A 16430-nucleotide genomic window follows, 5' to 3' on the forward strand; every position below is an offset into this window, starting at 1 on the left:
TAAGAATTGCTCTCCTTTACTGAGCACCTCCCATGTGGCTAAGCAGCCTCTTGTCACTCAACACCCTGCAACCCCATACATTTACTGTCCCCAATTTACAGATAGAGAAACTGGGCCCAGAGTGACCCAGAGGTCCTAGAAAGGACAGAAGCGGTGCCATGCCTTAGCTGGGGTTAGCACTGACGGTCTCTAGAGTCCATGCTCTTGACCACTGTGCCATCCTCCCCCATCACTGGGTGTCCGGGGTGTGGATGGTGGTGACGTTGGAGGCAGAGTCCCTCAGCACTCGACGCCGTAGCGGTCGAAGTTGCGGAGCAGCAGGCTGATCTCCAGGTGCACGGTGCCACCAGCAGCTGTGTGCAGGCGATAGCGGTCGGCCCCACTGTAGATGGTGTCCCCATGCAGCAGCTGCGGCCCACCACCCACGAAAGCCCGTGCCAGCTGCTCTCGCCAACTGCCCAGGGGCCGCCACGTGGGGCAGGCCAGCTGGTGGGTGCCTGGGCTGCTGGGCACATGGCAAAATCCATAGCCTGCAAGCTGGCAGCGGCCAAAGCTGTCCTGGGACCACACCTGGAAATGGAGCCGGGGCCAGCCTGCAAGAAAGGAGGGAGAGGGGAAAGGAGGCATGGATGGGGACCAGACTCCTGCTCCTGATTCCCCCCTCCCTGATACTCACTGGAGACCCCAGGCCCAGTCTTTTCCTTTCTGGGTTTCTGTCCCAGGGTTTCCAACCCAGCCTCCTTTCTAGGCTCCCACCGTCTCATCCATCCCCACACAGCAGCCAAAGAGATCTTTCCAAATCCATGTTACTCCCCTGCTAAGGATCCTTCCATAGCTCCCCAGTGCCCTCAGTATAAAGTCCAACCTCTTCAACATTCAAGGCCCTTCTAATCAGACCTCTGCTGAATTTCCTCTCTGTGTTACCCTCCTCCATGACCCCATATCAGGGCAGCCCATTGCTCCTCCAGTCCCCAGGTAACCATCGTGGGCCTTGTCAGGGACACCTCCTGCCTTCCCTCCTCATGTCCCTGCCCTGCTCTCTTTGGGCCCAGGGCCTTCTTTCTTGCCCCTCTCTAATCCACCTTCCACCTGGCATCTGGAAGCATCTTTCTCTCCTTCCATAGCTTTGCCCATGTCCTCAGAACACAGTTCAGCTCCTCAGTCTGGTAGTCAAAGCCCTTGGAGATCCAGCCCCATCTCATCTCATGCTGATCCCTTCTCCTGTGCTAGGCTCTGTTCTAGCTAGCTGGGGACACGGCAGACACGAACATGGATGGCAGACAAAAATTCCTGCCCCCGTGAAGCTGATATCCTAGACAACGAATGTAGTAAATAAGCAAATTATAGGGTAGATCAGATGGTGGTAATTGCTGTGAGGAAAAACAGAGCTGGGTAGGGTGAGGGTGGGGATACCGCTTTAGCAAGAAGGGGATCAAGGAAGCTTCACGAAGAAGGTGACATTTGAGCAAATGCTAAAAGGAAGGAAGGGAGTAGGCCATGTGGCCATCTAGAGGAAGAGTGCTCCTAGCCAGAGGGAACAGCAAGTGCCAAGGCCCTGAGGAGGGGAGTATCTGGTGGGGACAGTATGGCTGGAGCCCCGACGGAGTGTGCCTGGTGGGGACAGCATGGCTAGAGCAGAATGAGGTGGGGAGAAGGGAAGGAGGTGCCAGCCAGATTGTGGAGAACCTGTGATGCATGCTAAGACTATGGCTTTCACCCTGAGTGAGAAGGGGACCATTGGAGGGCTCTGAGCAGAGCAGAGATGGGACCTGACTTAGGTGTTCACAGGGTCTCAGCTGCATGTGGGGTACAGACCGGGGGGTTGGGGAAGGGGACCCCAGAGACAAGATTCTTGTCATAGTCCAAGTGAGAGATGAACTTGGACAGATCAAGGTGCTGGGCGAGAAAAGGGTGAGAAGTGGGATTTAGGATGTATTTCAAAAGTAGAGGCAGTAAGATTTCCTGATGGACAACATGGGGGCTTGAGAAAAGAGAAAGCAAGGCTGGTGCCACCACTTGGGGACTGGAGGCCCCAAGAGATGAAAGGTTAGAGCTGCCCACCTCACCCACACAGCACCGGAAAGACTTTTTTTTCCCCAGCTCCAGCTTAAAAGACAGAAAGATTATTTAAAAGTGAAATCTCGGCCAGGCGCGGTGGCTCACGCCTGTAATCCCAGCACTTTGGGAGGCCGAGGCAGGCGGATCACCTGAGGTCAGGAGTTCGAGACCAGCCTGACCACCTTGGTGAAACGCCATCTCTACTAAAAAAAAAAAGGCAAAAATTAGCCAGATGTGGTGGCACGCGGCTGTAGCCCCAGCTACTCGTGAGGCTGAGGCAGGAGAATTGCTTCAACCTGGGAGGCAGAGGTTGCAGTGAGCTGAGATCTTGCCACTACACTCCAGCCTGGACAACAGAGTGAGACTCTGTCTCCAGAAAAAAAAAAAAGGTGAAATCTCACTTATCCCTGCTCTGGCTCCCAAGTGCCTTCAGGAGATGGCCTCAGCTCCTCAACCTGGCACTCAAGGCCCTGCATGGCCTGTCCCCTGCTACCTTTGCCCCCTGCTGTCCCGCTCTCCCTCAGTCCACTAGATGCCCTTGGCTCACTTTCCCCTTTGAGTCTTCCACACGTAGCTCCCTCTGCCTAGAACCTTCCTCTATCCCTCTGCCTAGAACCTTCTTCTATCCCTCTGCCTTATTAGCTCTGCTGGCCCTTCACAGCAAAGTTCAGAAGCCCCCTCCTCCAGGAAGCCCTCTCTGACCTCCCTGACAGAGTCAGGCACTTCCTCTGGGCTCCCATGGCCTCTCCAAATCGCCTTAGTCCTGCCCACTCTGAGGTGCCACTGTCTGGAGAGACGTGTGTTCCCCCCCATAGGACAGTGAACCCTGTGAGGACAAGGCTAAGGGGCACTGCCTTGATCCCCAATGTCTCCCTGGCATCACCCAACACAGGCTGGACACAGGGCAGGCACCAGGTAGACATTCTTTATATTGGTGAAATATATGGCACATTTACCTAGGCAATTTCTCAGAATCAACTCATCTCCAGGAACCCACATTTTCTACCAGAAAGGCTTTCTGATGCTGCTCCTCCCCCAGTACTGATTTCCCCTTTGAGCAGCAGCTCTACTTTCAAGCCGAGGAGCCCTTCCTGGAGTAACAGCCCTTGCCTCTCTCAGACCCTGCCTCCCGGCTTCCTCTTTATTGGAGACTCTCATTTTGTCTCTTTACTTGAATGCTACCTCCCCTACCACCTTCCCATCTCCTGCTCCACCCTGGCCTCTGCCCTAATCCTACAAACTTGGGATTGCCTATTGAGCAGGCCTGGGAAGGCCTTAGCTCAGCCTCTCCAGGGCCAGACTTGGCTGCAAAAGGGACCTACGTGGTATGGGGAGCAGGGACATGTCTTGGTGTTCCCAGCCCCAGGGGTCTCAGAGGCTACCGGCCCCCTCCCCTCAGCCTGGCCCCGGGTCCAGGTGTGATACTCACCTTGAAGACCTTTGGTGGCGAAGTGCAGGTCGATGGGGTGGGACCAGTAAGCCATGTCCCCTATCTGCGGGGTGTCCACTTGCGTTTGGCCCTCCCGCACGCCTGACAGGAGCTTCCATGCTGCCCCTGCAGTGAGAGCCAGGACATAGAGGAGTGGGAGGCAGCCATCGGGAAGGGGATGCCACTGTGGCTATAGGACTGTTTCTCTGTGGCACCTACTGGTAGGGGTTACGAAACATGGACTCTGGAACCAAGTATCTGGGTTCAAATCCCGGCACTACCTCTTCCTGCCTCTGCAACCTTGAGCAAGTTGGCTTTCTCTGCCTTGGTCTCCCCATCTATAAAATGAGCTGAGTAGGCCGGGCACGGTGGCTCAGGTGGGCGGATCATGAGGTCAGGAGATCGAGATCATCCTGGCTAACATGGTGAAACCCCGTCTCTACTAAAAATACAAAAAATTAGCCGGGCGTGGTTGCAGGTGCCTATAGTCCCAGCTACTCGGGAGGCTGAGCCCAGAGAATGGCCTGAACTCGGGAGGTGGAGCTTGCAGTGAGCGGAGATGGTGCCACTGCACTCCAGCCTGGGCGACAGAGAGCCTCCATCTCAAAAAAACAAAACAAACAAACAAAAAAAAACCAAAATGAGCTGAGTAATAATGCATTCCTCATTGCCTTCATTTGTTTTCTGTTACTCTTAACATAATATCCAAAACTGGGTAATTTATAAAGAAAAGGAATTTCTATCTCACAGTTATGGGAGACTGACCAAGGTGGAGGGGCCCCATCTGGTAAGAGTCTTCTTGCTGGGACTCTTCAGAGAGTCCCAAGGCTAGTGTGCTAACGTGCCACTCACGTCTCTCTCTCTCATTTTATAAAGCCACCAGTTCCTCTCCCATGATAACCCATAATCCATTAACCCATTAATCCATGAATGGGTAATGAGCATAGTGAGCGCAGGAAAAGTCTTCAATATCATTTTATTACTATTCTCACCCCACATTTACAAGCCTAGTCCAAAGATTAAGATGGGGCCAAGGGTACCCTCCAGGAACACATCCTGAAACACACATAACAATTTCGATCCTACTGAGGGGTGATAATGATAGCTAAAATGCACTCAGCGGTAGGACACAGTGGCTCACACCTGTAATCTCAGCACTTTGGGAGGCCAAGGCAGGCAGATCGCTTGAGTCCAGGAGTTCAAGACCAGCCTAGCCAACATGGCAAAACCCTATCTCTACAAATAATATAAAAATTAAGGCTGAGCGTGGTAGCCCACGCCTCTAATCCCAGCACTTTAGGAGGCTGAGGCGGGTGGATCACCTAAGGTCAGGAGTTCAAGACCAGCCTGGCCAACATGGCAAAACCTCGTCTCTACTAAAAATACAAAAATTAGTCTGGAGTGGTGGTAGGTGCCTGTAATCCCAGGTACTCGGGAGGCTGAGGCACGAGAATCGCTGGAAAAGTTGCAGTGAGCCGAGATTGCACCACTGCACTCCAGCTGGTGTGACACAGTGAGACTCCATCTCAAAAAATGAACAAACAAGCCGGGCACAGTGACTCACGCCTGTAATCCCAGCACTTTGGGAGGCTGAGGCGGGCTGATCACCTGAGGTCAGGAGTTTGAGACCAGCCTGGCCAACATGGTGAAATCCCATCTCTACTAAAAATACAAAAGTTAGGATGGGCGCAGTGGCTCACATCTGTAATCCTAGCACTTTGGGAAGCCGAGGCAGGTGGATCACTTGACGTCAGGGGTTCGAGACCAGCCTGGCCAAAATGGTGAAACTCTGTCTCTACTAAAAACACACACACACACACACAAAATTAGCCAGGTGTGGTGGCACACGCCTATAATCCCAGCTACTCAGGAGGCTGAGGCAGGAGAATCGCTTGAATCCAGGAGGTGGGGTGTAGGTTGCAGTGAGCTGAGATCGTGCCACTGCACTCCAGCCTGGGCAACAGAGTGAGACTCCATCTCAAAAATAAATAAATAAATACATAAATAAATAAAACAAAAATTAGCCGGGTGTGGTGGTGGGTGCCTGTAGTCCCAGCTACTCAGGAAGCTAAGGCAGGAGAATCGCTTGAACCCAGGAGGCGGAGGTTGCAGTGAGCCAAGATCGCACCACCGCACTCCAGCCTGGGCAACAGAGAGAGACTCTGTCTCAAAAAAAACAAAAAAACAAAAACAAAACAAAAGAAAGAAACACAAACAAACAAACAAAAACTCAAACCAAACCAAGCCAAGCAAAGAATATAAAAATTAGCCAGGCATGGCGGCTCATGCCTGTAGTCCCAGCTACTTAGGAGGTCAACGTGGGAGGATCACCTGAGCCCAGGGAGGCTGAGGCTGCAGTAAGCCGTGATCGTGCCACTGCACTCCAGCCTGAGCAACAGAGTGAGCCCCTGTCTCAAAAAAAAAAAAAAAAAAAAAAAAATCAAAGAAAGAAAATGTACCAAGTATGGCTGGGTGTGGTGGCTCACGCCCGTAATCCCAGCACTTTGGGAGGCTAAGGCAGGCAGATCACGAGGTCAAGAGATCGAGACCATCCTGGCCAACATTCTGAAACCCTGTCTCTACTAAAAAAATACAAAAATTAGCTGGGCGTGTTGGCACATGCCCGTAATCCCAGCTACTCAGGAGGCTGAGGCAGGAGAATCACTTGAACTCAGGAGGCGGAGGTTGCAGTGAGCCGAGATGGTCCCATTGCATTCCAGCCTGGGCAACAAGAGCGAAATTCCATCTCAAAAAAAAAAAAAAAGAAAGAAAAAAAGAAAATGCACCGAGTACTAACTAAATCCCAGATGCTATGCTAAGCAATTTAGGCAATCCATTCATTTAATCCACCCTCTAGGACTCTTAATCTCCTCCTCACCCCCCAGTTTACAGACTCTCCACCATGGCCCACATGGCCTGGCTCTTGCTCCCCTCCCTGAGTTCATCTCCCATCACCCTCCCCTCCCTCATCACCCTCTGGCCTCACTGTCCCACTTCTGTCTCCCCACCTCAGGGCCTTTGCACTGGCTGTTCCCTCTGCCTAGAAAGCTCTGCTCCTGGGTGTCCCCATCCCTAGCTTTTGTTTTCATCCTTCAGGGCCCAACTCAAGTGCCATTTCCACAGAGGGGTTCTCCCTGACCCTCTTCTCCAAACAGTAGTCCCTGTCACATCATTTCTTTTCATCCTAGCACTTACCACTGTCTGGAATCACGGTACTCCTTTCTTTTTTTTTTGCAGGGTAGTGGGGAGACAAGATCTCCCTCTGTCACCCAGGCTGGAGTGCAGTGGCACAGTCACAGCTCCCTACAACCTCAACCTCCCAGGATCAAGCAATCCTCCCACCTCAACCTCCCAAGTAGTTAGGACCACGGGTGCACACCACTATGCTTTGCTAATTTTTTATTTATTTGTAGAGACAGGGGTCTCACTATGTTGCCCAGGCTGGTCTCAAACTCCTGGGCTCAAGTGATCCTCCTGCTCCAGTCTCCCAAAATGCTGGCATTACAGGGGTGAGTCAACACACCCAACTGCACTCATTTATCTGTTTATTTATTTCATTTTATTTTATTATTATTTTTTTTTGAGACAGACTTTTGCTCGTTGCCCAAGCTGAAGTGCAATGGCGCCATCTTGGCTCACTGCAACCTCCACCTCCTGGGTTCAACCGATTCTCCTGCCTCAGCCTCTCGAGTAGCTGGGATTACAGGCACACGCCACCATGCCTGGCTAATTTTTTTTGTATTTTTAGTAGAAATGGGGTTTCACCATGTTAGCCAGGCTGGTCTCAAACTCCTGACCTCAGGTGATCTGCCCGCCTCGGCCTCCCAAAGTGCTGGGATTACAGGCATGAGCCACCGCGCCTGGCCTGCTTATTTATTTTCTGTCTACCCTACTGTATGGCCCAGGAAAACAGGGACCTTGCAAACTGCTGGACCCCCAAGACCACAAACCCAGCTCTTGGCATACAGAAGGTGCTCAATAAATGTTTCTTGGACAAATAAGTGATCCTAGGAGGTGGGAGCTAATATAATCCCCATTTAACAGGTAAAGAAACAGGCTCTGAGAAGGTGAGTTCATGAACATTTATTCAGCACCTGCTATGTGCCAAGCACTGTTTTCCATCCTGGTGATATAGCAGTGACTATAGCAGACCAAGGTCCCATCATGGGACTGAATTCAGACTCAGCTCTAACTGCAGAGCCCAAGCCTTTCATCCAACTGCCTCAGTATTCTTGGCTGGATCAACACCCCCAGCAACTCCCTGAAATAATAAAAATCAGGTTAGTCATTACTCCCTTCTGGGCTGAGTGAGGGAAGCACCAGGCCCTGAGTCAGGCTCCTTAAAAGCAAGATTTCCCAACAGCCTACGAAGTACAAATGAGGAAACTGAGGCTCCAAGAGGGGACAGCCTCTGCCCAGGGTCACAGAGAAGGTGAGTGGTGGGGTCCAACCTGGAAACCAAGTCTGACTCCAGAGCCTGACTCTCATCCATCAACCGGAGGGTTCCGATTTCCTGGGAATCTCAACTTCCACCTCACTTACCTGTATAATCAAAAAGGACCCAGGGGCCAGGCGCAGTGGCTCACACCTGTAATTCCAGCACTTTGGGAGGCCTAGGCAGGCGGATCACTTAAGGCCAGGAGTTTGAGACCAGCCTGGCCGACATGGTGAAACCCCATCTCTACTAAAAATACCAAAATTAGCTGGGTGTGGTGGCAGGCGCCTGTAGTCCCAGCCACTTGGGGGGCTGAGGCAAGAGAATCACTTGAACCCAGGAGGCAGAGATTGCAGTGAGCCGAGATCGCGCCACTGCACTCTAGCCTGGCTACAGAGTGAGACTCTCCATCTCAAAAAAAAAAAAAAGGGCCAGGCGGGCGTGGTGGCTCACGCCTGTAATCCCAGCACTTTGGGAGGCCGAGACGGGCGGATCATGAGGTCAGGAGATCGAGACCATCCTGGCTAACACTGAAACCCCATCTCTACTAAAAAAAAAAAAAAAAAAAAGCTGGGCATGGTGGCAGGCGCCTGTAGTCCCAGCTACGCAGAAGGCTGAGGCAGGAGAATGGCAGTGAACCCGGAAGGTGGAGCTTGAAGTGAGCTGAGATTGCGCCACTGCACACCAGCCTGGGAAACAGAATGAGACTCTGTCTCAAAAAAGAAAAAAAAAAGGGACTAGGACTCAGGCCTGAAGACATGATAATGCCAAATGGCCACATCTGTTTCATGGACATTTATCTGTGCCAGGCAACAATATACCCCAAGCTTTACAAACAAGACCCCATCAAAGTCTTGTATGAGCCAGGCAAACACTGAATGAGCACTTCCTATTCCAGCCCTATTCCTATTCTAAGTGCTGTTGATACTCGTTTACTACTCATGACAACTTCAACAGGTAAATATTTCTATTTACTGTCATTGTACAAACAGGGAAGTCGAGGTGAAGAGAAGTGCCCAAGGTCACATAACCAGCCCAAGGGTGCATTAACAAGCAATAACTGGTTTTGAACCCAGACAGTCTGTGCTCTTAACCTCAAACCTGTGCTGCAGTTCTTAGCTACTATTAGCTTCACTTTCAGACAAGGAAACTGAGGCTCAAAGAGGTCAAGTCCAAAGGTCTCCAATTAATACGTGGGGGAGTTAATATTTAAATGCAGATCTGGCAGCCCATGACCCTAACCATTACACTATACCACGACTCTATAGGGCCTCAGTTGGGGAAGCATGAACAAAATTACTTTCCTGGGACGTGGCGGCTCACGTTTTTAATCCCAGCACTTTGAGAGGCTGACGCGGGTGGATTGTTTGAGCCCAGGAGTTCGAGACCAGCCTGGGCAACATAGCGAGACCCTGTCTCTACAAAAAATAAAAAAAAATTAGCCAGACTTGGTGGTGCGTGCCTGTAGTCCCAGCTTCTCAGGAGGCTGAGGCGGGAGGATCACTAGAGCCCGAGAGTTCGAGGCTGCACTGAGCTATGATCACACCACCTTACTCCAGCCCGGGCGCAGAGAGAGACCCTGTCTGTATCCCACCCCTCACACACACAAAAAAGATGGGGAGCTTGAGACTCATGTGGACAGGGTGTGGGCTGGGCCTGGAGTACTGAGAACTGATGGAAATGAGGTTAAGGGGCTGCTTTAAGGGGTCGAGGAAGGAGCATGCAGCCTCTAGGCTAGGGGTCTTGGTGTGGAAATGAACCAGGCCTGGGGGAATACCTGTGTGAATGCCCCACTTGCAGAAGAGGCTACTTTCCGAGAAACCGCTGGCCCCCATGATCTGCCCGATCACGTGCACCTCAGCCATGGCCCTGGGAAGGGAAAAATATAATCACAACCCTGTGAGGTAAGTGTATTATCTCCATTTGACAGGGGGGGAAACTGAGGCCCAGCAAATAAAGGGTAGTACTAGGATTCCAAGCTAGCTTCGTCACACCCCTGAGGCTGAGGTCTTGACCACAGATCCTAATTGCCAACCCATGAAAGCCTGGAAAAAATGGGGGGACCCTTGTCTGGGGAACCAGCATTTAACTCTGGGAGGTCTGAAATAACTTCTTCGGGTTCAGGTCGGCGGAAAGCCCCGCCCGAGGGGGCTATGGCTCCGCCCACGAGCGCAAAAGACCCGCCTTCCGCGCACGTCAGCCACCCCGCTTTCCTCCCCCTCGCAAACTCCATAAGGCGCATGCGTTATGAGTTCAGGTTCGACTTAACCCCGCCTCTAAGCGCAGCGCATGCGTCATTCCTACCTTAGAGCACTTAACGGTTAGGAGAGGCGAAAGCGGCAACGGTGGTTGTAGTTCATGGGCTTGACTGGTTCTTTTCTCCGCGAGCGCCGACCAGGCCTGACTCGCGCCTCTCCCAGGACCTTCCTGGCTGCGAGATATGTAAGCCGCGATACTTCCGCGACCGCGCTCGCCTTGGGTTACGTGGTTGTTGCTGGGGCAACAGCAGGCTCCTCCCCTAGCTTTGTACTCGCCCTCCGCGCTACTAATTGGTGCTAGCCGTCTGCGGGGGGCGGGGTGAAGCTGTGATGGACATTTTCCTCCTCTCGCTCCATTTTGGGAAAATAGCGTCTCTCCAGCTACGGAAAAGGGTTCCGCCATTTTGGGCGTGGCTAGGAAGCTGCCATGTTGAGTGTGGCTGAGGAAGTTTGAGGGCAGTTTCTCCCAGATATCCTCTTTACCAAAAAAGCAAATCCCTAACTGCTCCGTGCTGCGCCTACCCCACCGAAGAGCTCTCTATGGTCCGGGATCACAAATAGAGATTGAACCAGGACCAAGGGGGAATTCCTTCCAGGACCTCGTGTACATCCCCTGCCTTGTAACTGGAAAACAAAGCAAAAAAATCACTCCTCATTGAGAGAGTGGAGAAGTTGGGGAGTGGGTTCTGCTTCCGTTTTAGAGTTCCCCTAGGTTTCTCAAGGACAAGGAAGGAAGGAAGTTGGATAAGTCCAACTTCCTTCTCGGAGCTACTACCAAGTTCACTGTTACTGCTTGATTCTGAGCAAGGAGCGGTTGGGGTAGCGAAGAGAAATGAGGAACTGAGATTCCCTTATTTGCAGAAAATCCTCTTTCCTATTGATTGATTTCTCAATCAAGAAATGGAGATGTTGTCCCTGGATGCCATCCTAGATGCCATCATTTCCCACATCAAGCCAGTCATCAGGTCCCATCAAGGCTCCTTAAAAGGGTCTCACTCTGTCACCCAGGCTGGAGTACAGTGGTTCGATCACAGTTCACTGCAACCTCTTAACTCCTGGGTTCAAGGGATCCTCCTACCTCAGCCTCCCATGTAGCTGGTATCACAGACATGCACCACCACGGCTGGCTAATTCTTTTTTTTTTTTTTTTTTTTAAGAGCTAAGTCCTGCTATATTGCTATGTTGCCGAGTCTTGTCTTGACCTCCTGGGCTCTAGCTATCCTCCCAGTTCGCCCTCCCAAACTGCCGGGATTACAGGCGTGAGCCACCCAGCCAGGCCAATAGATACAAAGTATTTACAAGCTACCATTGGCTAGGAGCGGTGGCTCATGACTGTAATCCCAGCCCTTTGGAAGGCTAAGGCGGGAAGAGCTCTTGAGGCCAGAAGTTCGAATATAGCGAGACCCTATTAATAATGCATATATCAACTAGTGAAGTATTCCATTGAATTGTTTAATATAAATGTTATCCTATTGAAATGTTGCACCCTCGTTATAATTTTTGTTTTTTGTTTTTTGTTTTATTTTTTGAGATGGAGTCTCCCCCTGTCGTCCAGGCTGGAGTGCAGTGGTGCGATCTCAGCTCACTGCAATCTCTGCCTCCCGGGTTCAAGCGATTCTCCTGCCTCAGCCTCCCGAGTAGCTGGGACTATAGGCGTGCACCACCACACCCAGCTAATTTTTGTATTTTTAGTAGAGACGGGTTTTCACCATGTTGGCCAGACTGGTCTCAAACTCCTGACCTCAGGTGATCCACCGGCCTCAGCCTCCCAAAGTGCTGGGATTACAGGCGTTAGCCACCGTGACCGGCCGGATTTTTTTTCTTTTTTTTTTTTGGCAGAGTCTCCCTATGTCGCCCAGGCTGGAGTGCAGTGGCATGATCTCTGCTCACCACAACCTCCGCCTCCCCGGTTCAAGCGATTCTTCTGTCTCAGCCTCGTTAGTAGCTGGGATTGCAGGCGCCCACCACTACATCTAGCTAATGTTTGTGTTTTTAGTAGAGACGGAGTTCCACCATGTTGGTCAGGCTGGTCTCGAACTCTTGGCCTCATGTGATCCTTCTGCCTCAGCCTCCCAAAGTGCTGGGATTACAGGCATGAGCCACCTCACTTGGGCCCAGCTACTTTTTGTATTTTCTTTTTTATTTTATTTATTTACTTTTTTTTTTTTGAGACAGAATCTTGCTTTGTTGCCCAGGCTGGAGTGAGCCTCTGCACCTGGCAGAGATTTCACTTTTAAATGATCTTTCTGTCCTTTAAGCTGGAGCTGGGGGAAATATATTTATTTATTTGTTTATTGCTGGATGCTGTGTGGGTGAGGTAGACAGCTCTAACCTTTCAGCTCTTGGGGCCCCTGGTCCCCTAGTGGTGGCACCAGCCTTGTTTTCTCTTTTCTCAAGCCCCCATTTTGTCCATCAGGAAATCTTACTGCCTCTACTTTTGAAATACACCCTAAATCCCATTTCTCACCTCTTTGTCGCCCTGCACCTTGATCTGTCCAAGTTCATCTATCACCTGGACTATAACAGGGACCTTGTCTCTGGGGTCTCCTTTCCCAACCCCCCTAGTCTGCACCCCACATGCAGCTGGAACCCTGTGAACACGTAAGTCAGGTCCCATCTGCTCAGACCCCTCCAGTGGTCCCCATTTCACTCAGGGTAAAAGCCAAAGTCTGATCATGCATGACAAGGCTCTCCACAACCTGGCTGGCACTTGCTGCCTCATTTCTGTATTTTTAGTAGAGACGGGGTTTCGCCATGTTGGCCAGGCAGGTCTCAAACTCCTGACCTCAGGTGATCTGCCCACCTTGGCCTCCCAAAGTGCTGACATTACAGGCATGAGCCACTGCTCCCGGCTGAGGTCTTCATTCTGAAGGCTCCCATGTATACATGTTAAATAAAAGATAATAAATTATTGTCAACCATAAATAATGAGATTCAGAAAATATGATTGAGGCCGGATTCGGTAGTTCATGCACATAATCCCAGCACTTTGGGAGGCCAAGGAGAGTGGATACCCTGAGGTCAGGAGTTCGAGACCAGCCTGGCCAACGTATAGTGAAACCCCGTCTCTACTAAAAAATACCGAAACTAGATGGGTGTGGTGGCACACGCCTGTGGTGTCAGCTACTTGGGAAGCTGAGGCAGGAGCATCACTTGAACCTGGGAGGTGGCAGTTGCAGTGAGCCGAGATCGCGCCACTGCACTTCAGCCTGGGCGACAGAGCCAGACTTCTACTCTCAAAAAAGAAAAAAAAGAAAAGAAAAGAAAATATGATTAACTATAGAGTTTATTCCAGGCTACAAGGCCAGTACATGTGTTACAACAATTTCATTAGTACATCTTGCTATGCTGCAGGGAAGATTGCATTAACATTCTGTGAGGAGGAGGAGTACTCTTTCTTTCTTTCTCCTTTCTTTTTTCTTGAGATAAGATCTTGCTCTGGGGCTGGGCACGGTGGCTCACGCCTGTAATCCCAGCACTTTGGGAGGCTGAGGTGGGCGAATCACGAGATCAGGGGTTCAAGACCAGCCTGGCCAACATGGTGAAACCCCGTGTCTACTAAAAGTACAAAAATTAGCTGGGCATGGTGGCGGGTGCCTGTAATCCCAGGTACTCGAGAGGCTGAGGCAGGAGAATCACTTGAACCCGGGAGGCAGAGGTTGCAGTGATCTGAGATCGTGCCATTGCACTCCAGCCTGGGGGACAAGAGTGAGACAAAGTCTCAAAAAACAAAACAACAACAACAACAACAACAAAAAGATTTTGCTTTGTTACCCAGGCTGGAGTGCAGTGGCACAATCACAGCTCACTGCAGCCTCGAACTCCCAGGCTCAAGCCTCCCGCCTAAGCCTCCCCAGTAGCTGGGACTACAGGCGTGTGCCACCATGCCCAGCTAATTTTTCAATAAATTTTTCGGTAGAGACGTGGTCTCACTATGTTGCCCAGGCTTGTCTCAAACTCCTGGGCTCAAGTGATCCTCCCACCTCCCACCTCTGCCTCCCAAAGTGCTGGGGTTACAGATGTGAGGCCACAACACCCGGCCTAGGAGTAATGTTCTGAGGTGATCTTATCTCTGGCACTGCTTGGTCATTCTTAATCATTTACAGGAAGAAGCAGAAGTTGTAACTGCATGCTACGTGACTCAGGCTACATAGCAACATTCCTCTCAAGGCTTGGAATAATTTAAAGTTCCAACAGCTTTAAGTTTGAATTATCTAACCACATTATCGAAAGTTGGCCAGGCCTGGTGGTTCATGCCTGTCTGTAATCCCAGCACATTGAGAGGCCAAAGCAATAGTGTCACTTGAGGCCAGGAGTTCTGGACCAGACTAGGCAACGTAGTGAAACCCTCATTTCTACGAAAACGTTTAAAATTAAAAAAAAAAAAAAAAATAGCAGGGTGTGGTGACACATGTCTGCAGTCCCATCTACTTAGGAGGCTGAGGCAGGAGGGTCCCTTAAGCCCAGGAGTTTGAGGCTGCAGTGAGCTGTGATCATGCCAAGGTACTTCAGCCTTGTGACAGAGTGACGGAGTGAAAACCTGTAACCTTTTTTTTTTTTGGGGGGGTTATTGGGTTTTTTTGAGAAAGAGTCTTGTTCTGTGGGCCAGGGCTCACAGCAACCTCTGCCTCCCAGGCTCAAGCAATTCTCCTGCCTCAGCCTCCCAAGTAGCTGGGATTACAGGCGTGTGCGACCACACCCGGGTAATTTTTGTATTTTTAGTAGAGACGGGGTTTCACCATGTTGGCCAGGCTGGTCTTGAACTCCTGACCTCAAGTGATCCACCTGCCTCAGCCTCCCAAAGTGCTGGGATTACAGGTGTGAGCCACTGTGCCCGGCCTGAAGCTGTTTTAAAATATATCCACAAATGCTTGGGCAGCCCCCTTTCAGTAGGTGGAGCCTAATTCTCCTTCCCTTCAGTGTGGCTAGTTTTTGTAATTTACTTCTAACCAATAGAATATGGGGCTGGGCACAGTGGCTCACACCTATAATCCCAGCACTTTGTGAGGCCAAGGCGGGCAGATTGCTTCAATCCAGGAGTTTGAGAGCAGCCTGGACAACATGATGAAACCCCATCACTGCAAAAAATACAAAAAATTAGCTGGATGTGGTGGCATGCCCCTGTAGTCCCAGCTACTCTGGTGGCAGAGGTGGGAGGATCGCTTAGGTTGAGAGTTGGAGGCTACAGTGAGCTGTGATTGTGCCACTGCACTCCAGCTTGAGCAACTGAGTGAGACCCTGTCTCAAAAACAAAATGCTTTTAAGCCAAGTATGGCACACAGCCGGCGGTCCCGGCTACTTTGTTTTTGTTGTTGTTGTTGTTGTTGTTTTGAGACAGAGTTTCGCTCTTGTTGCCCAGGCTGGAGTGCAATGGTGCGATCTCTCCTCATCACAATCTCTGCCTTCTGGGTTCAAGTGATTCTCCTGCCTCAGCCTCCCAAGTAGCTGGGATTGAAGGCACCTGCCGCCACGCCCAGCTAATTTTTGTAGTTTTAGTAGAGATGGGGTTTCGCCATGTATGGCCGCACCTGGCCATCCTGGCTACTTTGGAGGCTGAAGCGGGAGGATGCCTTGAGTGCAGGAAGTCCAGGCTGCAGTGAGCTATGATGGCACCCTGCACTCCAGCCTGGGCAACAAAGTAAAAAAAAAAAAGCCCGGGCGTGGTGGCTCATGCCTGGATTCCCAGCCCTTTGGGAGGCCGAGGCAGGCGGATCACTTGAGGTCAGGAGTTCAAGACAAGCCTGGACAACATGGTGAAACCCCGTCCCTACTAAAACTACAAAAAAAACCAGCCGAGCATGGTGGCGAGCGCCTGTAGTCCCAGCTACTCGGGAGGCTGAGGCACGAGAATCACTTGAACCCAGGAGGTGGAGGTTGCAGTGAGCCGAGATTGCACCATTGCACTCCAGCCTGGGTGACAGAGCGAGACTCTGTCTCAAAATAAATAAATAAAAATAAATAAATAAGCCTTTTAATTGTGGTAAAATACACATTTACCATCTTAATTGTTTAAAACTGTATTGTTCAATAGTGTTAAGTACATTTACATTGTTGTGCAACCAATCTCCACAACCATTTTCATCTTGCAAAACTAAAATTTTTGCAAACTAAACACATTTTTGAAACAAAACAACTCCCCTATTCCCCCTCTTCTGCAGCTCCTGGTGATCACCATCCTATTTTCTTTCAATGTATTTATTTTACTTTATTTATTTATTTTTTTTTTGAGATGGAGTTTCACTCTTGCTGC

The 16430-nt window shown here is 50.7% G+C and overlaps 2 protein-coding genes across 3 annotated transcripts in view; one reads left to right on the forward strand and one right to left on the reverse strand.

The window, feature by feature from the left end:
- Positions 1 to 10426, reverse strand: B9D2 (B9 domain containing 2). The gene is made up of 4 exons (XM_054462933.2): positions 10227 to 10426; positions 9700 to 9791; positions 3488 to 3613; positions 1 to 593 (listed from the first exon to the last, which is right to left on the reverse strand). The coding sequence occupies exons 2-4, from the start codon at positions 9785 to 9787 to the stop codon at positions 280 to 282; spliced, it is 528 nt and encodes a 175-aa protein (XP_054318908.1). The 5' UTR covers positions 9788 to 9791; positions 10227 to 10426; the 3' UTR covers positions 1 to 279.
- Positions 10236 to 16430, forward strand: part of TMEM91 (transmembrane protein 91) — a 21753-nt gene continuing 15558 nt past the window's right edge. The window contains exon 1 of one of the 2 annotated variants that reach the window (XM_054462928.2): positions 10236 to 10364. The gene's annotated coding sequence lies outside the window, so the exon portion shown is untranslated. The remainder of the gene's footprint in view (positions 10365 to 16430) is intronic. The other variant, XM_054462926.2, reaches the window with a different exon arrangement.

This window comes from Pongo pygmaeus, chromosome 20, assembly GCF_028885625.2.
Source record: "Pongo pygmaeus isolate AG05252 chromosome 20, NHGRI_mPonPyg2-v2.0_pri, whole genome shotgun sequence".
NCBI classification, from domain to species: Eukaryota; Metazoa; Chordata; class Mammalia; order Primates; family Hominidae; genus Pongo; species Pongo pygmaeus.

Bases quoted from the DNA above. Each gene is read 5' to 3' on its own strand.
- B9D2 (XM_054462933.2), bottom strand. From the start codon at position 9,787: ATGGCTGAGGTGCACGTGATCGGGCAGATCATGGGGGCCAGCGGTTTC. The intron at 3,614-9,699 runs GTATTCCCCCAG...CTCTCACTGCAG, and splicing joins CAAGTGGGGCATTCACACAG to GGGCAGCATGGAAGCTCCTG. The intron at 594-3,487 runs GTGAGTATCACA...CCTTTCTTGCAG, and splicing joins CGCCACCAAAGGTCTTCAAG to GCTGGCCCCGGCTCCATTTC.